Source organism: Heterocephalus glaber, unplaced genomic scaffold (genome assembly GCF_053883595.1).
Source record: "Heterocephalus glaber isolate CG9 unplaced genomic scaffold, H.glaber_assembly_v1.0 deba00001606, whole genome shotgun sequence".
NCBI classification, from domain to species: Eukaryota; Metazoa; Chordata; class Mammalia; order Rodentia; family Bathyergidae; genus Heterocephalus; species Heterocephalus glaber.
In genome coordinates, this window is record NW_028258377.1 from 31,183,229 (window position 1) to 31,208,032 (window position 24,804).

The 24,804-nt window shown below is 39.8% G+C and overlaps 1 protein-coding gene across 2 annotated transcripts in view; it reads left to right on the top strand.

Annotated features, from left to right (window-relative positions):
* The window catches only part of Sox30 (SRY-box transcription factor 30), a 53,594-nt gene extending 45,822 nt beyond the window's left edge, over positions 1 to 7,772 (top strand). The window contains exons 5-6 of one of the 2 annotated variants that reach the window (XM_021240576.2): positions 2,255 to 2,365; positions 7,353 to 7,772. In XM_021240576.2, coding sequence (XP_021096235.1) covers positions 2,255 to 2,342 — 88 coding nt within the window. In that variant the 3' untranslated portion in view covers positions 2,343 to 2,365; positions 7,353 to 7,772. The remainder of the gene's footprint in view (positions 1 to 2,254; positions 2,366 to 7,352) is intronic. The other variant, XM_021240580.2, reaches the window with a different exon arrangement.
* Positions 7,773 to 24,804: the final 17,032 nt, after the last annotated feature.

The following is a 24,804-nucleotide window of genomic DNA, read 5'->3' on the forward strand; positions in this document are numbered from 1 at the left end:
CTCTTGTTTACTCTGAGCTAAGCTTATCAAAGAGATGTAGAGTGTGGGGCAATATCTTACTTTAATGACCTTGCTCTTGCTTAGATTTTCTATTGCCTAAGCCACAAAGTGGTTCAAAGGCTGCAAACAGGATCAGGGACTCATGATGGCAGATGCAGCTCCAAGCCTCTCTATTTCATGGGGAGATTGCCCACCGTATTACAGTCTCATCACCCAGTGGAGTCAAGGGACTGCCGGGCCTTAAGGGCACATTTAGGTTCATTTCCATGGATCCTTTATTAGGTATTTTATAAGCCTGGAATCTGAGATCATAACTTCTTATGACATCACAGGGCTTCACTTAGCTGCTCCCACACACTCTCTTGTTGTAAGAAGTCAGGCTGGCCTGACACTCCACCACAAGTTTTTGTCATGAACTAAGACTTCTGAACCATTTGGTATCTCAAAAGCTCAGCTCTTCACCAGAAGCACTAGAAAGGGGAAGGGAGAAAATCCCACCTAGCTCTATCTGAAGAGTGTTGAGCACTTTCAGTGATACTAGCCAGAGATGGGCAGTGGTATATCAGGTCAACTTCTGACTCCCCTTGCTCTGAGAATATAAAACAGAGCACTGATAAATCCAGAACCCATCTCACTTACCAAGCATCTTACTGAGTGGGAAACAGGGCCAAGCACATGACTCTAAGGAGCTTGGTAGAGACAACTAGGACACAGGTGTAGTATTCTTGATGCCTCCGTCTTGGAAAGTACCATACTTTGCAACAAATCGATGAAAGTTGGAGTAGACCCTGAAGTTAAGATGCTGAATATAAACAAAAGTGATGATAGAGGCTACCAATTCAGGACACTGAATCTGCTTCTCTGAGAGGAATCCTAGAGTTAGCCTTTGTAATAGTCCAGCCTAAACCTGGATAGAGAAAACCCCTAGTATCCACCCACTCTATCAGGAACAAGTCTGGGCAAGCTAAACAATGTCCATCCAATGCCAAGACATTTTGATGATTTATTTCTGGTCACCAGCCAAATGTAAATTGATAACTTCAACCCTCATCAGTCTTTATTCATGTGTGAGGTCAATGCCCCTTCTTTTAAAAGCACAAAGGGCCATTTTGAAGGGGAAAGTCCCACCAAATCCTGCTGAAACAGTGCCCACATTTGGATCATCTTTCTGAACAGTATCTTGGTTTGGAAGGCACAGTTGTTACTCAGATCCCTGAATACAGCCTGCTGCTCTCTACGGAAGGTATGGTAGATTAGTGTGGTTAACATGAAATGGAGTAAAGCCCTCCAGACTGTCTGTTCCTCCAAAGAGACAAGTCCCTGAGTGCCACATGTTGAGTTTTGCCAAAGAATTCATGTTTGTGTGTTCGTGGGCAGAGCTGGGTGTTGCTTAAGCTTTACATATGATTTCAGGAATGACATCAGCCCTCTGTGGGCCTTAGTTTCATTGAGATTGAGTCAAGACAGGAGTGGGCTCCATTTCATGCTAGGAAACATGCACTTAGCCCTTCTGCTGTCTGGGAAATTAATAATTAGAAGTAATCTTTTTTTGAATGAACACCCATAAGTGTGGCGTTTAGAAAATTCTATGAAACATGATACATGGACCAAGCACAAAGCCAAGATCAGGTTTATGCCTCTAACAGCTGTGGCTTTCAAACTATTTCAGGTTGAAGAAGTTGAAACAACAGCTGCAGATTTATTTCTTGCTCATGTGATAGGAGGTGACGCGTGCAAATACAAATAAAACACAATGTCATGGGCCTTTTTTGGTAGTAAATCTCAAGTTGTGTCTTGGGTTCTACAATATAAGTGGGAAAATTAGTGATCCAGTTTAACCTAACCAAAATTATGTTAGTGGTAACATATGTTAGTGGTGACCTAACCAAAAAATGTTAGTGGTACCTCAGTTCATGAATGCTTTTGTTTGCAAACAATTTTGTCCTCAAACAGAAGTGTTTGGCAAAATTTTGTCTTTGTTTGCAAACTCTGCATTGGGTGACAAACATGACTGGGGCCATCTTTCTCACAGAAACACAAACGTGTCCATCTTTTCCAAAATCGTAGAACAAATTAAGAACATGAACTGAGGTACTACTGTAGCTAGGTACCTCAATTCCTATCACTTTGCAAATTAGGATTAAATACTTTTGCTGAAAGATGCCCCAGACTTACAAAGCTGTATGGGATCTTTCAGTTGTCTAGTCTACACAGAGGAACTTCATGGCTTGCCTGTGTCATTTCTCATTCTTAGGTCCATGACAGACATTACCAGTCAGTCACCGAGCTCCTGCATTCCATCAAACATCCCTTATCACAGACATGGTTCAGGGAGTCCCTAAAATGACATGGAGTTGTACTCAAGGTAAAAGTCATTTCCTACCCCTAACTTAGCTCATGCCTTTTACGATGGAAAACCAAGAGATTTGAATGGGAAGAACTTTGCCAGTGTCATATAGTGAATCAGTGTATTTGTAGGAATTTAAAGGTCCCAGAGCTCTGCCAAGTAAAAATCAAGTTTTTGCTCACTTACCATTGTACTGTATTTGTTTTGTTTGTTTTTTAGGTTGATTAAACTATTTTTCCTAATTTGGGGTTTTTTGTTGTGTAAAAGCAATAGTTCTTTATAGAAATAGAAATATTCCCCCTGAAAGATCCCAAAGATCCAGCCACATATAAAACCTCTGATAAGCCAAAGTCTATAGACCTTTTTCTATATGTGTGTGTATAAATATCTCTACATCTGTATTTTCACATGGGAACAATTCAAGCTTGCTTCCTTAGAGTTTCTGGTTATAATCAATCCTTCATAAAAACAATGCCTCAAGTCATACCCTCAAAATGAACTCATATGGTATGTATTGTTTTTTGACCAGCTTTGTATAAATGTTCATCAGTTGTTATATCTAAATATATAATTAGATTGTTACACATTTAGACCATTACCACACTTATACTACTCCAAATAACAATATCCAAGCTAACAATTTGATAACAAGCTTAATTATTCTCTTAAGAAAATGTCTAGAGGGTATCTGGGTCACAAGGCAAAAATATTTAAGAAGCTTTGCAGGCTTAAGGATCTAGCTCAAAGATAGAGCACATGCTTACTGTGTGTGAGGCCATGAGTTCAATCCCCAGCACTAGAAAAAAATTATCTTAAAAACGGTTTTTGACAAGTCACTCCTCAAACAAAGCTCAAAGTAGGGGTCTAGCTGAAAAATGAAAGTGCGTATTTTTAGCAGCTTCTTCAACACGGGGTATCATTTCTCTTAATCTCCTCCTTGTATGTTTTCTGTAGCAAAGAGAGTGTAAGATTCTCAAACACAAAACTGCATTTTTGTTGCCGTGATGGAAGACATGATTGAACACATAATAATAACAACAATGATGAATTAATATTTTCTAAAAATTTATTAAGTGGCAGACACCAGGCTTCAGCTCGTAGGGTTCACAACAACCCATTTGTAAATGAAGCTCAGAGGGGTTGAGCAATACATGGTGAGAGCTCAGGTAAGTCTGACAAGAGCCTCCACACTAACACTTTTGCTGTGCTAACTCCATATAGTCAGTGTAAACAAATCTCTGTGCATTGGTTTGTACATTGATTATTTTTCCCTGGGAGAACAGCCGTGAACAAAATGCAATCTGAGTTCTCCCAGTCAGTCCTGATTTAATAGTCCCAAAGGATCCTAGCAATGTTAAGTTGGGTTCGAGGGTATGACCTGAAGTAGTATTTTTGAGGATTTCTTATGACTGGGAACTCTAAGAAGGAAGCTTGAATTATTCTGTATAAAAATACAGCCATCTAAGATTATCAGTGGCATTTCCTTTTTATAGTGTTTGGCACTATTAATAGCCCCAAACTTCTCAACCCAACTTTTCAGCTTTTTAAAAGAACAGTGCAGTACTTATAAGACTGTCTGAAAGCTTATGACTGGCAGGATTTATTCCATCCAGTATTGTCTTCAGCTTGCAAGGAGGAGTGCGTAAAGGGGTTCCAGAGACAGAGGCCTCCTAGTTTCTGCTGGGAGCCTGGATTCCTAAGGAAATAAGGCAGGGAGTGTGGGGCAGGAGAAGGGTGGCCTGAAGGGTTTTTGATTTTTTTGTTTTGTTTTGTTTTGTTTTGTTTTTATGGAACTCAGAACCAAGTAAGATGATCTGTCCCAGGTTCCACACTTCTCTCTCCACATTATTGGCATGCACCAGCCAGTACCTGCCAACATTTCTGTTTCTAACAGTGAATCAGAGATGGCATTGCCAACCTCTAAGAGCATGAGAGGTCTTGGCAATGCTGGGAGTGATTTTATAAACTTGTTTCCTGTAGGTGCCCTGTCCTTTCTGACTTCCATATTTCTTCCACACCATGTCTATCACTACAGGCCTTCTTTCTGCCATGGTGCTTGTGGAACACTTCAAGGATTTTTTTAAAAATTATTTTTTTGATGTATAATTTACATGTCTACTATGGTCCCATTTTAAATGTACAAACAACTTGATAAATTTTGACTGTGTATCACAGTAAAGATTAAAACTTTTTTTATTATCTCAGAAAAGTCCTTCCTGTCCCTTCCAGCTAGTTCTTTCCAGCCGACTTCAGTCTCAGGCAACTGCTGATCTACTTTCTGATGCTACAGCTTACCTTTGCCTTTTTTGGAAGTTCTTATAATTTGAATCATGCAGTATGTAGTGTTTTGTTTCTGGCTTTCTTCACTCATAAAGCATACAGGAAGGAGTCATCAATGCTGCAAATGTTAATTGTTGAATAATACACTGTGTTGTGGACGTGCCATAGTCTGTCTAGCCATCTGAATTACTGCCAGTTTACGATTACTGTGAATATAGCTGCTATGTGCATTCACACACAAATCTTTTAGGGGAGCACAGGTATTCATTTGTCTTGAGTAAAGGTCTCGGAGTTGAATTGCTGGGTCTTAGGGAAAGTGATAATAAACTGCCAAACTGCTCTCCAAAGTGGAATGTTATTCTTGTAAGTGGTATAAAGTGGTTTCCACAGTGGTTTAAATTTGCATTTTCATGATGGCTAGAACATCTTTTCACATACTTGCTGGCCATACTTATACCACCTTTTTTGAGAGGTCAGTTCAAATTTTTGACCTATTTTTTTTAATTGAGTTACTTTGTTTTCATTGAATTAAAGAATTCTTTATATGTTCTTAGTATAAGTCTTTTATCTGATATTTGCATTGCAGATATTTTCTTTGACTCTAGCATGTGTTTTCTCAGTAGTATCTTTCAAAGCACAGAAATTTTTTTTTTTTTTTTGGTACCAGGGATCGAACCCAGGACCTTGAGCTTGTGAGGCAGGTGCGGTGCCACTGGGCTAAATCCCCGGCCCCAGAAATTATTTTTATTTTGATGAAGTCTGATATCAATTTTTCTCTTATACTTTATCCTTTTATATCTTGCTCATGAAATCTTTGCCTGTCTCAAGATTGGAACATTTTCATCTATGATTTCTTTTAGAAGTTTTGTTGTTTTAGCTTGTACTTTGTCTCTATTATTTATTTCAAGTTAACTTTGAGTGTGATGTGAGACAAAAATCAAGATCCCTTTTTTATGTGAATATCCAGTTATTTCAGTAATACTTATTGGAAGGTCATGCTTTTCCCATTGACTTATCTTGACATTTCTGTTAAATACCAGCTCACCACAGTGTGTGTTTAGTTTTGGTTCTACTACTCACTAGCTTCATGACCTTTGACAGGGACTTAGCATCTCTGAGGCTCCATTTCTTTTTCTGAAAAATGGGAAAATAGCACCTAATTCCAGGATTTTTTTCCTTCAAATAATAAATATATGTCAAAGTGTTTCCACTGCGCTTGGCATAGTTGGTCCTCTCTAACTGTGGACTCTTACAAGTGTGGTCTGAATTCTAACATCAATTATATTTACAAGGCTAGTTTCCTTTCACAAGATACTTTGAAGTACATTAATTGGTATGGTCTCATATTCTTCCATCTCAGGCTATGAACACCCAGAGAGAGAAAATTGCCAAGTAGTTGTCCTTACTGTTAAACTGTATTCAACAGAGGTAGATGGACCTGTACTTTCCTGGGAGGCACGTTTTGTGCCTCTTTGCATTCTCTCCCAGGACCAGACAGTGCTGGGCCATACACTCTAAGGACCAAAGGAAGTGTGGTTTCATTTAGTGGGATAAAAATTTATCTCAGTTCATCTTAATATTAGTCGTATGTCTAGTCTTTTCTGTCTTTTCTCCTGTAGAGATCCCACTGGTCCTGACTGTGCTTCAGTCATCAGCTGGTCCTGATGCCCTCTGCTTGCTTGCTTCTATCCTCCTTGTGTTTCCAACACCATGACACACAGGCTATGCCTAAAGTCACATTCACTGGTACCTGATGAATCAAAACTCTTGGTTACAAAGAGCATAAACTCATTCAAACAAAAAGCAGTGCTTATTGAAAAGCTACAGGGGGAATCTCACAAATGAAAAATGAAGTACAGCTCAGGATGGTAGGACAGCTTGCTTAGAACTAGAACCCCCCAGGGAGAACTTCATAGATTAATAACCCTTGATGTGAAGTCTGGCTACATTTGGAAAGGTGAATATAGCATGAGAGGCCTTTTCTAATGGATGGAACAGCTTGTTTTAGGGTAAGAAAATGGGAATGTGCAAATCATTCTCAAATACTGCATGACACTGGTTGAGAATCCCAATCATCTTCCCAACTGGATTGTGACTATAAACCTGATCTTATATTTATTCATATTGCATTAGAATAAAATGATAAGAATTGTCAATACAATCATCACCATCATCACCATGAATACTACTCATAGAACATTTTGATGTACCAAGTGCAAGAACTAAATTCTTTCCTAATCCTCAGAGAATCTTTGAAATTTTACTGCTGAGGAATTTGAAACCCCAGGGATGTGTTTTCTGGAATTTGACCAAAGTGATTATTCAAAAGGCACAGTGAAGGTGGGTATGGTGGTGCTTGTAATATCAGCACTCAGGAGGCTGAGGCAGGAGGATTGCCGTGAGTTCAAGGCCCACCTGAACTGCACAGGGAGACCCTGTCTCAAAAGAAAAAAGGCACAGATGAGAGACTGGAATCCAACTCAGAGTCTGCCTGATCAGTATCAATAGCAAAGCCTTTCCTATGCATTCTCTACTACTGAAGTTCTCTAAGTAAAAAGCAAACCACGGAACCCCCTAAAAAAGCAGCAGTGTGCCTAACGCTTAGCAATATTAACTTAGGAATGGCTCCCTCCCAGTGTCAGTAAACCTGGAAGGCTTAAGGATTAAGATGCTATTTGAAGAAGAGCTTGTCTGAAGAAATAATGATTTTTCTGTCTTTTCAAAGGACCAGAACCTCTGTAATGGACAAAATCATCATTAAATATGGTTATTTCTGGATGGCACCAACAGTTTAATAGTTACAGCTGATTGTGAGGAAATTTCCAGTTCCAGTGATATGCGGCTTTTTCATTCAACAGAGTTAAAATCTTGTTCTAAAGAGGACCTAGAGTTCCACATTAAGAAACAACGGAATGGGCCAGAGTATTGATACTGATCAATAAGCTTCAAGAGGTGGGAAGGAATTAATGGGCTTAGAGGTCCTTGGAGACTCTCCCTAAATCAAGTGCACAGGTATCTGCAGCAGCAGTTTTTTATTCTCTGTGTGCCTGTGCCTTTCACTATTTCTTGTTTTAAACCCATGGTTCCATCTAGAGAAAAAGACTGCCTTATATATTGTACATTTGTTGCACTCTCTTTGACATGCCATTTTTGGGGTCATCAAATAAAACTCTCTGCTTTCTATTCTCTAAATTGTGGTTTCTATATGGCATTGAAATTACATACAGTCTGTAAAGGAGGATGTGGAGTTGTGGAGGAGGCCTCGGCCCCCAGGAAGCAGCATGAATGACTCAAATGATGTGCCTGGGGCACTATCCACTGTCAGCATTAAATCCCAGTTCTATCCCTCCTCTGCTCTCTGTGTCACCTCCCACTACCTGCTCTGGCAATGCATAATGTGTCTAATAAATGTGGGTCAGAATTAGATACTAGCAGAAATTACTTGCATCTGTATACCTCTGAAGTTTATAAGAATTTTGAATCATTTATTGATACCTGCATCCATCCATCCATCCAGTAAATATGCCCTTAATAGCATTATTGTGGGCCCAGAATGGGACTAACATTGTTCCAGACATCAAAGCCATGATGATAATCAGCTCATACAGTCATGGTCACTGCCATGATGGAGTTGGTATTCTAGGGTAGTGGTTTGGATTTCTTAAAGATAATTCACTAAAATTCAGATCAATGTAATATAAAATGTATTTCTCATTGAAGATCACAATCAAAAACATTTGAAACACACTGGTTTAGCAGAGGTTATTATCAAAGATTCTCACAGTTCCTGGAGAGTCCTGAAGACTAGTGTAGGATAAAGCAAATATTATTATTATTATTGCTGGTTAGGTATTATAGTTTGCTGGGGAAGTGTGAGTAATCACACATGCTCATTCTCTTCTTCATTCCTTTTGGAACCCCCCATTGCCCCATATGGTCAACAACACTGGTTGCTTAACACCTTTATCTGACATAGAAGCCACTTCCTGATGTGGTCTTGGTCTGTATCTCTGGCTCCATTGCTTCTATCACTTCCTCTCTCCTCCTCATGTGCCCTCCTGATCCCATCTGCCTGACCTCCTCACCTTTCAATGCTCAAGCTGTGTTGCACTTCCTCTGTGAGCAAAACCAATTCTTGCTTGGCCTCCTACTGTCGCCATTCTAATTTCCCTTTTTCTTCCAGGCATATTGCCCTTCCTTTGGGAAAATCCTTTGCCTTTCCAGCCCCTCACCACGTGATAGTGACAGCAAGCAGGGCTCACAGGGAGGACTTATGGCCATAGTAGTTGTACTAGTTTACATTCCCACCAACCATAGAGTGGATTCACCAGCATTGATCACTGATTGCTTTTGGTGTTCCAGATGATAGCCTTTCAGACCGGGACCAGATAAAAATCTCAGAGTTAATTTACATTTTCCTAATGGCTAAAGATAGTGAACATTATTCTTGTACTTCCTTTTGAGAAATGTCTATTCAGTTCATTTGCCCATTTTTTTAATTGGGCCATTTGATTTAGGGGAATATGCTCTCTTTGAAGGAAATTTATTGAAAAGCTTTCTCTAGAAAAAACTCAAAAATACACACAAAAAATTGTTAGACACATACTCCTACCCAAAGTATTTTAGCTGTCTTTATACAATGCAGATATAATACTCACATTTTATATAATTAGAATATGGTTGAAATTATTTTATAACTCACTTTTTACTTAATCTACAATGAAAAATTTCCCATGTTATTAGATATTTTCTACATGATTTTTATTGGTCATCTATCATTCTGTCATATGAATAAGATGTATTGTGATCTAGTTGTGAAAATTCTACTGGAAATTTATTTATTTATTTTTATTAATTTTATTGGTACATTTTAGGTTTACAATATAATGACACTCATCGTTGGAAATTTGTACCTTTACATAATACATCTTGGTTCTTATTTTTTCCCCATTCCCCTGCCCTCCCTGCAACCACTCCACCCCTTCCTATTTACAAAGACTTTGTTTCCATTTTTTCCTTTTTTCATATTAATTCCATTTCCTTCTTTCCTTTCCCCAACCCCTTCCAGTCCCCCCCCCTTTAGACCTTTTCTTCCTATTTTACATTATCTATTATATATTTTGATCCTTATTTACACTTTCAGTTTCTCACACAAGAGGAACTATTTGACAACTGTATTTACATATGCCTGTCCTATTTATTTCACTTAAGAAGATTGCCTCAATATGCATCCATTTAGCTATAAATGTCTCTAATTTTTCATATTTTATGGCTGAGTAGTACTCCATTTTATTTTTTTAAAACCCCACATTTTCTTTATCCAGTCTCCAGTTGATGGGCAATTGGGCTGTTTCCAAGTTTTAGCTATTACAAACTGTGCCACTATGAACATGAATGCACATATATCATTGTGGTATGATTCATTTAATTCTTTGGGGAAGATCCCCAGCAGGGGAATAGCTGGATTAAATGCAACCTGTAATCCTAGTTCTTTGAGGTATCTCCATACTGATTTCCACAGTGGTTGCACCAGTCTACACTCCCACCAGCAGTGGAGCAGGGTTCCTCTTTCCCCACAGCCCCGCCAGCATTTGTTATTGGTTGATTTCATGATAGCAGCCATTCTTTCTGGGGTGAGGTGGAATCTCAGCATTGTTTTCATTTGCATCGCCTGAATAACCAGTGATGCTGAACATTTTTTCATGTTTATTTGCTAATTCTACTTCATCTGAGAAATGTCTGTTCATTTCAGATGCCCATTTTTGGATTAGGTATTTAAATATGGGAGGTCTGATTTTTAAAAATTCTTTATATATTCTAGATAGTAGACCTTTGGCTGAGGAACAGCTAGTAAAACTTTTTCCCACATTGTGGGTTGTCTCTTCACGCTGTTGGTGGTTTCTCTTGCTGTGCAGAAGCTTTTTAGTAAGAAGAGATCCCACTTGTTGATTCTTTGTGCTAATTCATGTGCAACTGAGGTTTTGTTCATGAAATCTTTTCCTATGCCAATGTCTTCAAGAGTTCTGCCTAACCTTTCTTCCAGCTGGTTTAGTGTTTCTGTTTTAATATTTAGATCTTTAATCCATTTCAATTTTAGTTTAGTGCATGGTGAGAGATATCGGACTAGTTTTAATCTTTGGCAAGTTGAAACCCAATTTTTCCAGCACCATTTATTAAAGAGGCCATCTTTCCTCCATCTACTGGAAATTTAGATGGTTCCCAGTATTCACTATTATAAAAATGGTGTGACACTGTAAGAATTGGTCTTGTCACTAAATGATGCTGAGATTTTTATATTACAAGTGCATTAGTATTGTATTCAATTGCTATTTAAAAATATTACCACAACCTTTTTCCTTAACACAATCTTACATTTTCTATAGACAGAAGTCAGGAATACTTAACTAAGTGCTCTGCTTCAGGGTCTCACAAAGTTGTAGTACATGTAGGCAAGGGCTGCAGTCTCATCTGAGGCTCAACTAGGGAAGGATCAGCTTTCTAACTCATGCGGTTATTGGCACAATTCAGTTCTTCACATGATGCCACATGCAGGGCCTCAGGTTTTTGCTGGCTGTGGGTCACAGACTGCTCTTGCCATGTGGCACATCTCCATGGAGTGACCCACAACATGGCAGCAGGTCTTCAAAACCATCAAGGAAGAATCTTCTGCAAACTTGGCTGTTATCTATCGTATGTAACATAACCAAGTGCTCACAGTCTCATACATCCTGTCACCTGTGGTGTATTCTGTTGGTTAGGAGAAGCCAGATGTCCCACCTGTACTCAAGAGGAGGGGGATCAGAAAAACATAAACACCAGGATGGGAAACATGGAGTCTGTCTGCCTCGGCCAGGTTCCCAAACTCTCTCCATACATGTCACCATTCATGGCAACCTTGGGTCAAAATAAGTACCTAACGGTTCTGTTTATTGAATAGTTAGTTAAAAAGCCTTAATTAATATTTATATAAATTACTCAAAAATATGTATGTAAATCAAAAGAAAAAATAGTATTTTATTTTATTTTTAGGCAGCAATATTTACTAATCAATTTGTGCTCCTTTTGGATACTCAGGGCTCAGAATTAGGCTGAACCTCTTAATTCTCATTTCCTGATTTTATATGGTATTTACTTTTTAATCACAACAACCTAAAAAAAATCCACATTGTAAAAATATGATGTCATTGGAGGGAATGTAGTATGATTCAGTGTTGAAACTGTGAACTATTTCAAATTAATGGTTTAGTGGTATCCAACAGATGTCACAGAATTTCCCTAAAAAGGTAAAATATCCCCTGCCATCCTTGTAAGCACATTGTGACACTCAAGGGTGACCCGGTGAGTCTGGGAACCATGAGTAGACAGGAAAAATGATCTTAATCTATATACCTCACACTATAAACAAAAAAAAATTTCAGACAGATTGCAGATGTAAATGTACAATGAAAGCAGTAAAACTTTTTTGAGGAAAATAGAATACTTCTGCTCTTGGGGTAGGAAATCATTTCATGAATGAAACTCAAAACATCCTGGCCATAAAATAATGATTAATTCTATTATATTAAAAAATTTAATCATGAGAGTAAAAATGTACCTCATGAAGTGGAGGAAGATATTTGCATACATATCTGACCAAAACCTTGTAGTTAGGATGTCTTGCAAACCAAGAAGAAAAAGACAGACTTCTCAGTACAAAAATGGGAAATAGACTGGAACAGACTTCAGAAATAAATGACCAATGCACATAAGAAAAATTTTCCAACTTCATTAATCATCTGGGAAGTGAAAATTGAAACCATAATTCGATACCAACACACACCCACTAGATGGCTAAATTTTTTTTAAAATGGAAAATACCAGTGTTAATAGACTTGTGAAGAAACTGGAACTCTCTTACAAAGTGGGTGGGATATAAATCAGTACAGTTATTCTGGTAAATTGTTTAGAAATATCTTCTAAAGCTGAATATATATATATATATATATATATATATATATATATATATATATATATATATCTGCGTGTCTCAGCAATGTCACTCCTAGATTTATACCCTCCAAAATGTAGTTGTACATTAAGCAGAAGAATGTTCACAGTAGCACTGTTTATAATCATTTCAATCTGGAAACTACCCAAACAACTGTAAATAGTGAAACATAAAGAAATTTGTGGTACATTTTAATAATGGAATACCAAACAAAATAAACAATCTAGAACTTCATAAACAGTATAGGGGAATCTCACAAACACAAAATTAAACAAAAGAAGGAAGGACTTTCCCACACCTCTCTCCCAAATGCCTAGTTACATGTTGTGTGATTCCATGGATATAAAGTAAAAAGAGGAAAAATTAATCTAAAGCAAATTAATCTAGAAAGCAAATAGTTACTGTTGATTGGAAGGGGGGGTTGTGACTAGGAGAGGGAAGGAGGGCTTCTGGAGTGCACACAGTGTTCTTTCTGCTACTTTGTACTAATAATTTGGGTGGATTCGGGTTGTGAAAATGGTTGAATTGTAGAGTGTGATATATACACACTTCCATATTTCAAGTCAAAGTTGAAAAAACAAATAATGCTGTAATGAACATTCTGATAGCTGTATCTTGGCAGAGTCTTTTACTTTTGACTAAATTCCCAGAAGCAGAATTGCTGAATCAAATGGTTGAACATTTTTATAGTTTTCAATATATTTTGCCATCTTATTAGGGCCTACTTTTATTTATCTTTGTTTCTTTGTGCCTAGCACTGTCACTGTCCAGTAGGTGTTTGTTGAATAGATGGATAAATGAATGAATGAAAACCTTCTTTCAGTGCCTTGAGTGAATCAAGTACTTTCAAGCCTAAGAGCAGTTGCTGTTTTCTTTGCTAAAAACTCTTCTTGCTCTTCATGCTATTACTGGCCACACTGGTCTATATGCTTGGTTGGGTTCCTTTGCTTGCCACTGACCAAATAAAAGGAGGCCATATATTTTGGTAAAAAAGGAAAATGGACTTATTAAAAACTGGTTCTGAGGAACTGATGCCTCTAATAATCATCTCCTAGACTATAGGTGGGCAAGGGTTTTTTATAGTAAGGAACAGAGCAGAAGGGGAGGACGGTGGGATAATGCAAATCTCCATGCTTGCTTTATCACTTTCAGCCATCATCAGCTCACTGTCCCCTTTTGGTGGAAAAGAAACTGGGCTCCAGGCCTCTTGGTGTCAGCATCTCCATATTATGTCACTTCATCTGAGCTGAAGAGATTGGGGGAGGGGGCGTTGGTTATGTGCTTAGCAGGAGGAAGTTTGGAGAAGTTGCTTATCTCTAAAAGAAAAAAATCTATACCACTGACCTGCTTATAAGAAACTCACAGAGAGCCTTCCCCACCATGCTTTCTAGGGTAGTCCTCTTTTTTCTTTTTAGCCTCTCTTGTTTACAAACCTCAACGTATAATTATGCATTTGACTCATTTATATATTTGTTTGCTTGCTTTTTATCATCTTTCATATTGGACTATACATGCTATGAAGATAGTAATGACATGTGTCTTGTCCACTCTTTTAATCCCAGCACCTAGCATAGTGACTAGGATAAAGGGGGCCTTTATATTAGTGATGCATGTTCAACCACAAGTGACACATTCATAACTCTGGCTAGCATGAGCATAAAAGAAAAGTCTTACATAGTTGAGAAGTTTAAGGGGAAGGAGGACTTCATGTCTGACTGGACACACAGGTTCAGATAATATTATTGAAACCCATTCTCCCTGTTTCTCTGTCCTACTGCTGTTTGACTTTAATTTCAGAAAGATGCTCTTGACATGGTGGTAAGAAGAGCACTTCTAGCCTCAACTTACATTGCTTACCATATTACAGGAAGAGGAAATAACTCTTTGATAGGGCTGCCAAGAATCTTGGGGAGGATGTGCATTGGTCCAGCATAGGGTCACATAGCCATCACTGAGTCAAGCAGAGTGGGGCTAAGGATGCAGTTCTACACTCCGCCCTTCTTTCCTTAACTATCTCTGACCAGATGGGTGGGAGAGGAAGCTCTACTCCACTCAAACCACAAGAGCAGATGTGAAGAGGTAAAAAACACCTAGTGCTGACTCATTTGCCTAATTCTTGTCCCAACTGACTTTCACCCAATCAGCTGTAGGGACTCACATCTCTCACTTGGTGGGTGCAGACACCAACTTAAAATCAGGCAACTGAGACCTACAAGCAACTGAGCTATTTTTTAGCTAAGTGGGGTCAACTGAAATCTAGTGCTTCTTTGAACCTCAGTGCCATTTTTAATTGGGCAGTGGCTGGGTTTTCCCCATATGCTTTTGTACTTTGCAGATTATTTGGGGCTTAGGTAGAAGCTTGCCCTTGGTAACAAACAGTGGTGGAATTTATACATAATGTTTTCTTTCTTCCCAGTCCTTATCCTTAAACATGTCTGTTTATATGGTTTTTTAAAATTTAGAGATCATCACCCCATTCTTCTCATTTTATCTACTTCCTTCTAAACAGCAGATCAGCCAGAGTTGACTGAGTTAAGTCACAAACAGGAATTTTCACATTGGTATGCAGAGGTAGTACAGACACATAAACTCACTGGCAGCCACAATATCCACTGCCTTGCAGACTCATCACTTTAGACTTTTAATTTGGCTTTGTTTTCAGTTTGTCCATGACCTTGAGGAAGTCAGTTTCCTCTTCCTGGACCCTGATATCTCTAGCTATAAAATTAAATAATTGTCTTGTCTGAAGAAAAGACAGTGTCTGTAGTCTTTCTTAGATCTCTGCTCCTTAAATTACTTTTTCTCCCCACAATTCTGATGATGAGATCACCTTCAAATATGGATTCCAAACTTTCAGCAGGCATGTGATTTGTGGGACCTAATACAAAATAAAAATACAGGACCCCTTGTCCAAAAAATTTAAGAATGTCAAGATGGAAATAGCAGAGCATCAAGCAAAATGTGATGGTCTTCTTAGGCTAGGATCCTGTGCAGTTTCCAGGAAGCCACCTTGGGAGGCCAAACTCATCATATGGGATGCAGGGACAGGAATAACCAGCTATGCTCTTGCTCCAAATTCTGCATAATGTCTCCATCATCTTTTGTAGGGATAGCAAAACCAAACACCTACAAAATAAATGGGTGATGGGGCGAAAGGTAATGGTGTCTGTAATGAAAGAAAGAACAAAATGTTCCACCTAAAGGGAGCAGCTAATATTGAGCTCCGGCCAACTGTTACTATGGCACAAGTCAGGCTTACTACTGAGGGATCCAGTTTTTCAAGAAAAGAGTTTAAATTAATCTGATTTTTGAATATTGGTAACTGTTAAGAAAAATTATCTAAAACTTGAAAATGAATCAAAAGGATGGCCAGAGACCCTTTCAATGGCTTCTCAGAGCAGCAGTTCTGAAATTGTGCTCCCTGATCAATAGTATCAGTATTACCTCAGAATGAACCATCAGCGTCTCCCCCATTTGCAGATCCAAAAATCCCAGGCAATTCTGGGTGATTCTGATTTAAGCTTAAGTATGAGAATTACTGCCCTTAATCATGGTCTTTACTGTTTGCACTATTGTCCGACTCCAGGGGAATGTGGCATGGCTTGATCTGTGTCTACTATTTATTATTACAGTCTCAGCATTTTATAACTTTCTAATGTTGGATGTTAACTAGTAGAAAACCAATAAAATGCCACTAATTCTTTTTTGTTTAATAGAGCTACAAACAATGTCTGTCTGGTAGAAAAGATAACCATAACGAATGTGGTTTTATTGCCCCCAGGTCATTAACCAGTTTTTGATCCAATACACTCTTAGAGTTCCTTTTTTCCAACTTTTCCTATCCTCTTTTGAACCATGTTGGAAATCTTGCTGGTTCTCTGATTAATTAAATAAAATGTGATAAATAGGGACCAAGAGAAGGAGGGAGGGGGCAGGAGGGAAGTGAAAAGAATTAAGATGTGTTATGTACCTGTACCAAATTCCCACAATGAATGTAATTATGCACTTCAAACTTGTACTAATAAAATTTGTAAAAATTTTAAAAAATATTATGTATTTCTAGAATACATGTTTAACATTTTGAAAAAAATTTCAACTCAACTATAATCCAAATTATTTTTAAAATACTGTGTGGGTAAATTTTGAACCACAGATCACTAACTCATGACCCCTGACCTACAGAATTCTACTTGCCTTACTAATCACATAGAAAAGGTCCTTGATCCTCTGTTTCTGTTCTTCTTAGCTTTGCCTCCCTCTCCCCATCCATTACTTCCCTCTGGTTTTATGGGAATATTTGCCTTTGCCCAAGCCCTGAGAACTTCCCACCTATGTACATACCCTTTGTTCTTTATAAACTTTTCTCCTTCAAGACTTAGTGGACATTCTCCTCCTTCATGGAGCCTATGGCAATCCTGATTTATGCCCAATCTTTACCAGATTTTGGGGTGCTAGAATCTCCGTTTGCAGGTGGCTTCTGGGTTCTTTCTGTCCCTAGCAAAGAATTGGTCAAGACAAGTGCAAACAGTAACAAAGTTTTATTAAAGGTAGGAAGAGACACAGGCTCTGCAGATGAGTTTTGGGCCAAGTAAAAGTAGGAAAAGGAGTACAGTGTGAGGGTGGGCAACCATGGAAAAAAGAACACAGTGGGAAAAACTCAATGTGGACTGTCATTTTTGTATCACTCACTCCTCATGCTTACATCAGGTCTAGGCCATACTATCAAAAACCTACAGGGCTAGAGATTTAGCTCAGTGGTTCCACCATCTGCCTCACAAGTGCAAGGTCCAGAGTCCCTAGTACCAAAAAAAAAAAAAAACCTACTCTAGTTCTCACAAGAAGTCTATGTGAAGGGCTTTGGGAACTGTTCTATGTGCAAATCCTGGCATTTTGTAATCAACAGGCTACACCTACTTCCCCAGCCATCTTTACCACTCCTTAATCTCCAGTCTCATTTCCTCCGGAGAGACACCTATCCCCATAATTCTTTATGGGGTACTGAGGAAGTGGAAGTCTCCATCTTCTATATCTTTTTCTGCCTGGAAGGGGCTGTGGACCCTACCTACTGGGGAGTATCTTCTCTCCAACTACTTTGGAATGTTGTGGCTCCCTCCCTGGCTGGGTTGAAGAAAGAAAATCTGTCAGAAGATAATGAGAAAAGAGTTAGTGACTATTGAGTTGTCTGTTTGATGAGAGAAAGAAAACAACTTTACTATTATGTTGGGGGTGTAGAACCCAAATATGAGAAGCAGATAAGATTTCCACTCTTCTTGTGGAGGACAAAGTATGGCAAAGAGGGAGTTTAGATAAATGACTGAGGGCCTGAGAGCCATAGCCTTAGCAAGATTATCTATATAATGGATCTAGTTAAAAACAGGAGCCTCAATATGTACTCATTTAAGCTGTGGTGAGCTAGGGTCATTAGTGACTCTATTTATCTGCTCCCAGTGCAATACTGGAGTCTTTCTTTCTAAAGAGGACCCTTGGTTTTCCTAGAGGTTCCCAGGAGTAGCTTTCTTTTTAGTCCTGAGAAAATTCTAGTGACCATTTCCTATGTAAGACTTTTATAGCTTGTCACTGTATTCCTTGAGAAAGGACCAGAATGGTTTCTCAGGAACTGGGAATAAGGCTAGGATGTTGATGGGGCTGTAGGGCTGCTCTGCTAGTCTCCCTATCAGCCTTTTGATTTCCCAAGGAGACTTTGGACATATCTCTTTTGGATCCCTTGCAGTAAATGACAGTGACCTGTGTGGAAAGATAGACTACCTCTAAGAGTTGTAGAATGTCCTGCTTGTGTGTTCCAGATGATTGCTTATTAGTCAGCAAGCTTCTTCTTTCCAGATTGCTACATGTGCATGTAGCACCAGAAAGGCATATTTGAAGTCTGTATAGATATATAGCTTATTGCCTTTTCTTAATATCAATGCCCAAGTAAGAGCTATGAGCACTGCTATTTGAGCAGAGGTCCCTGAGGGGAGGGATTTCATCAGTGAACCACACCTCTTCATGGTCTTGGACATGCATATCACTGATGTCCTGCCTTCTTGCATAGGTATGGGAGATCACTTGTTCACAAAAGTAACTAACTTTTGGGCCACAGGCATCAAAAACGCAGGATTAGGGTTAATGTAAGTTTTACAATAACCTCAGGGGTGTCTAAGAGCATGGCCTAATACTTGGTAAGCCTTTCACCTGTTAACCACAAGTAACCTTTGGTTTCAAGAATCACTCTGACCTGATAGAGTCAGGACTTCTAGTTTCTATCCTAAAGTTAGTTTTGCAGATTCATTTGATAGCATAGCTGTAGCTGCAACTGTTCTGAGGCAAGGTGGCTATCCAGCAGGCACCCCATCTAACTTTTTTGAAAAGTACGCCACTGGGCAGAGTTCTTATCCTAGCCTTGGGTTAAGACACCCAAAGCAATTCCTTTCTTTTCTGATATGTAGAGGAAGAAGGGTTTTCTTAAGCTAGATATTTTAGTATACCATGCAGCAGGATCCACCTGTTGGCTAATTAGGCCAGGGAGACCTGGCATATTCCTAACAGGTAAAACTTGTTTTGGCTTTTTTTGGAATTTGAGAATTGCCCCAAATTTTACTAGTAAATCTTCTCTTAGAAAGGGAGTAGGACACTGTGGGACAATTAGAAACTCATGGTTAAATATTTTGCTTTCAAAATAACACATCAGAGCAGGAGCAAAGCATCTCTGACTAGGGGTCCCCTTGACTCCAACTGTGGATACCAATCCAAAGGAAGGTTTTCCAGAGAAGTAAGTCAAAATAGGATGATGTATTACCCAGGGTTCCTCATAGGAGATGGTAATATTCATGGACAGGGGAATTGTAGGTTCCTTTGGGTCTCTTCAGAACAGAAGACAAGGGTTTTGGCTGGCCTAGCCCCTCTCTTGGAGCGGGGACAGTCAACCCTCTGGTGCCATGAATCAGGCTGCCTCTCATTTGGAGCAAGGCCAAGGCAGTAGCTTGGTGCAGTCACGTGCCCAGTGTCTAGACTTCTTGCACTTAAAGCAGGAACCTTGGTTGTACTTGGGTTTTTCCTTAGATGACCTGGGTGAGTTTAAAGCATTGCCAATTGCAACAGCTATAATCTTAGCTTTTCTCTTTTGACCCTTGTCCAGATCTCAATTATGGAACACAGAAAAGGCCATGTCAATGGGGTACAGGTGGCTGAGGTCCCATCTGCAGTTTCTTTATTAAACAGATGGGAGAGACCCATATCCCCCTGAGAGACAGGTGGAGATGTGAGGACAGGATCATTAAAGGTATCTCTCTCTTCCTCAGGGGCCCCTCTAAATACCATAGTTTTGGGGCTTTTCTTGAGAAAAAAGGGTCACAAAAGCCTGAACATCAGGGATTTCGCTTCACTTTCTATGTTTTAAGTAGAAACAGTGTAACTGAAAAGGTCTCATAGTTTAAACTGCCATCCCATACCCATCTCTCACCATTTCCTAGTTCATGCTGAACACAAACTGTGTTCCAATAGTAGGTAAACTGTTCCTTTTTTAAATTGGCAGGGTCAAATCTTTCCCAGTGATCAAGGATATGGCCTAGTGGAAAAGTTGGTGGAATCTGCAGGGCATGGACCATGAGATTTCCCATGGCTCATCTTTGGGCCTATAGAAAGAGACAACTAGGTCTTGGGTCCTTAAAGTGGCATCCCATGCAGAAGGAGACTGAATGAGCCCACAAAGCATCCCTTATGAGGCTCAAGTATTCACTAGACAGATATCCCTGTCTGAAGCTAGGATGATACTAGCATCTTTCATAGAGTCATAGAAGAAACCCCTACTGAGGGCTTGTCTCCATATGGGGGCCCACTAACTCTCTAGGGAGAAGGGATTGAGCCTCTTGATTTCTCTACCTAGCCCTTCAAAACTCCCATGAGATCAGAGTGGAGTCCCTCTTGACTGGTACTCTCTTAGGCATGTTGAGCCAATTGAAGGCTCTACTTAAGTTGGGTGGAACCAGTTGAGAAACACTATCTCTTGCCTTTACCTGATAGTAAAAATTGTGGTATTTTAAGGCAGTAGAGATGGAAATTTCTTTGTTTTCAAGAAAAAAAATCCTTTAAAAATCCTAAGAACGAGAATGATTCTACCTTTGACTCAGTCTCTTGAGTTAAGCTTTACTGGCTGTTCTTTTATTCTGCTCAGGCTATCAGACATGTTTCTAAATTACCTGCATTTTGTTAGAAGAAATAAAATAGGGAAACAAATGTGGTGGAACCCACAGGGATCCAAAACAAACGACCAGTCAGATGACATGACAAGATGGCATCCAGTCATGTGATGAGACAAGATGGTGACTGTTGTAGTCAGAGTTTGCAAGGGAATAGATTTAATACAGGACACATAATATATAGGATCATTTTATAACATTCACCCAAAAAGTCAAATGCAGAGGGGTGCAAGAGATTAGCCAGATGCTGGATTCACAGAGAATATAGCCAAGGACCTGGATCCCATAGCAGTGTCCCACATAAGTCTGACTGAAAGCCTAAAATCCAAAGCAATGTCTTCCATGAGTCCAGCCAGAGGACTAGAGCCCATGGCAATTTCTCATGCTTGTCTGTATCGAAGATCTCCACCCAGAAGGCCCAAAGTGGTGGAAGCCAGAAAACTTGTGCTGGTGGATTGAAGGATTTGTGCCACCAGGCTGAGGGATCTACATTAGAGCCAGGAAGTGATGCTCACAGTGAAGATCAGAGCTTCCTTGATGAGGACAGCAGCCACTCCCATTGACAGTAAGGATCCGAGCTTCTCCAGCAATGAGAACAGCCAAGTTCACATCAGGAAAACCAGCCACAGAAAGCTTCTCCCAGAAAATCAACACCCCCCAATCTTCCTTTCCAGTTGTCTTTATATGCCATCAGAAGAAGGCCTGGGAATCCAGGCAGTGTGCCCCTGAGGAGGCAATGTGTGAAGCTGTGAGTGTGAAGCCAAATGTATGGTGGAGACCCCAGAAATTTGGAGATGCTAGGAGCATGGATCATCTAAGGGAAGCCACAAGATCCACAAAACCTGCCCAAGAGAGAAGCCATGGGAGCTATGACCACAGGCAGTGACATAGGGGTGGAGCCACCCAAGCCCTTTGGAGGTTACAACTTGCCACAGATTGCCAGGTATGCTGGAAGTGGAATTGTGGGATTTAATGTTTGCCCTGCTGGATTTTGGACTTGTCTTGGTCCCATTCCTTTGTATCCCCCTATTTGTACCTATTGGAATGGGAATGTTTATCTTGTGCCATTGAATGTTGGAAGTGTTTTAACTTTCTTTTCATTTGTACAGGGGCCCGCAGCTAAGAGTTTGCCTTAAATCTCAGAGGAAACTTGGGACTTTGACTTTTCAGCAATGCTGAAACCATTAGGACTTTGACAACTCTTAGAGATGGACTAAATGCTTTTCTGCATAAAAGGCTATGCATGAGTCTTTAGGGGACTAGGGACAGAATGTTGTGGTTTGTGTTTGGATGCCCCCCAAAGCCTCATGCACATGAGGTGTGACTTTCTTTTTCAGAGGTCATGGAATCTGGAATGTGTGATGCTGGGGTTAAGGGCATGTGATTACTAAACCACTACAGTTAGTGATTGGTTTGGCACTGCCCTAATCTCGGTAGTCTGAATAAGATAAAAGGGGCAGAAAGATGCTGTTAAGCTCTCCCTTGCTTTTGCTGTTTCTGCCACCATGAACTTGGCCCTTGTTGCCTTTGCTACCTTGTCAACACCATGTTGTTTCTCCTCTGCCATGACTGTTTGCCATCGCTGCCTTGGAGCCAGCCAATTATGGCCTGAAACCTCTTCAATCTGTGAGCTAAATAAACCCTTTCCCTTTTAACTTTGGGTGTTGGATATTTTGTCTCAGCAACGAAAGAAAAGTAACTAACACAGTGACCTTGGATAAGATAACATCCTGAGAAAGAAATGGCCATCTAGAGGGCAAGTGTGGATGAGACTGAACACAAAAAGGAGTAAACTGGGGCAGGCAGCTACTCAGGCAGGCCACCAAATTACAACAGCTATTTTTCCTCAAAAGAGTGAGAAAGCTAAGCAAAATATCATGCAGAACAGAAATGCAAAACAAAGGCGTATAATAACAGGCTTTCTGGCTATTTAATTCATACCCACGAAGTGACCACAAATGGGAAAAAAATTTTTAAAAGAAAGATAAAGTGGGCCTACAGGCCTCCTATGGGTAGAAGAAAAACACAGGCCATCCAGTCCCCTCCTCCCCTCCCACATGGTGGGTAAAGCAGGAAACAATTCCTGGAGCCATAGGAAGTTTCCTGAGATTCCCAGCCCAGGGAAGAGAGATAGGGAAAGAAGAAAAAGAAGACAAACAACTTGTAGCATTATAGAGGGAAACAAACAAAAACAACAACAACAACAAAAAATGTGCCAAAAAGCCTTACCTGTTTTCCTGGCAGGCTAAACCAAATATGTTCAAATTCTAGCAACATAATCTCTCATTTTCAGGGCTTCCTCAACCCTTAGCTTCCATTCCTGGAAAAAAAAAATCTCCCTACCATATATAAAATGAAATTTTACTTACTGTCTTCTAACAATACTTTTCAAATTTTAATTTGCATACAATCACCTTATTTTGTGGAATCTTGTTAAAATATAGCTTCTGTCAAGCACAGTGTCCCATACCTATAATCCCAGGGTGAGGCAGGAGGATTGTGAGTTCCAACTAGCCTAGGTAAATTAGTGTGAACCTGTCTCAAAATAAAGTTTTAAAAGGGCTGGAGAAGTACCTCAGTGGCATAGTATTTGCCTATCAGGCATGAGGTTGTTATAGACAGCACACATGAATCCACTTGTTTAATAGGCATTTTGTGGTGAAAAAGAAAAGTTTATTCCAATGAACAGAGACTAAAATCAGGGACTAAACCAGAGAGATTCTAGCAGCTCGCAGGGAAGGATAACTATACTTGTCTGTTCAGATGTGTAGACAATCACTGGACTTTTCAGTGCCAGAGGGATTGTACACTTTAGTTTGAGTCCATTTGTCCTATTTACTGAGAAGCTGCTGTTGTCTGCTGAAAACAACCTGTTTGCTTTGTCCTGTTTGTTTAGGCCAGGTGTGACAGAGGCTCTGGGTTCAATCCCTGGTGCTGGAAAAAAAAAGTTACTTCTGACTCTGCAGGCCTGGAGTTGGGCCAAGATTGTGCATTTATAACAGACATCCTGGTTGTTACCTGCTGCTGATCCGTGGATAGTCTAACTAGTGAGGTTCCAGAAAGCAGAGGCTCTTAACTAGACATCTTTACTTCCAAGAGAGTCTGCAGTGTTTTGCAGTGGAATTAGAAGCAGCAAGGTATCCAAGATGAATGGAGAATTCAAAGACTCAAGTCCCTTGGGTATGGCCATGAATCCAAAAGGTTGCTGCTCTGCAATGTGTACCTTTCCCTCAATCCACATGGGATAAAACACTCACATTAGAGTGCTACCTTTCCCCCCTTTTTCCTCTTGGGATTGTGTCCTGGCTGGGTTCACAGCCTGGAATGCCAATTTGCTCTTCTATGAAATGGGATCACTAATGGTCAGCTCACGTGGCTTTTCAAATGGATCAAATAAGGGCCAGAGATTTAGCTCAGTGGTTTCACTGCCTGGTGTGCAAGCGCAAGGACTCGAGTTAGATCCCCAGTACCACACACACAAAAAAGGATCAAATAAGATAATGCAATGAAATGTCTCTGGAAAAGGTTGGTACAATCTTGGAATCCCAGCAAAACTCTATCAGGACAGGAAAGAAAAATAAAAACTGCCTGGGGGATGGCAGCTGGTAGCTGCAGAAGGGAAACAGCTGCCGGAAGCTGACTTCTAGCATACATTTTGCATTATCTCTATCAAAAATATTTGACTTCCGGCTTCCAGTCTGGCATGTAAAAAGCTTAGGAATCACCACTCCATTCTAATAGTAAGAAAAGGGCTTAACAAACCAAATAATCAACAACTCTGCTCAAGTCCATTAGAGAAGTGAAGTTCCATGACAAACTGCTGTTCCCCAAACTAGAGGACATCTGATACAGAGAGTCACAACCCACTGTAACAGAAACCTTCTGGGATCGAGTGCTGGGGTTAGGAAATATTGGAGGGCGATCAATCCTCCGATCTGCCTAGAAAGGGGGATGGAGAGGGCTAAACAAAATAAGACAATAGAGACTTGCGTAGT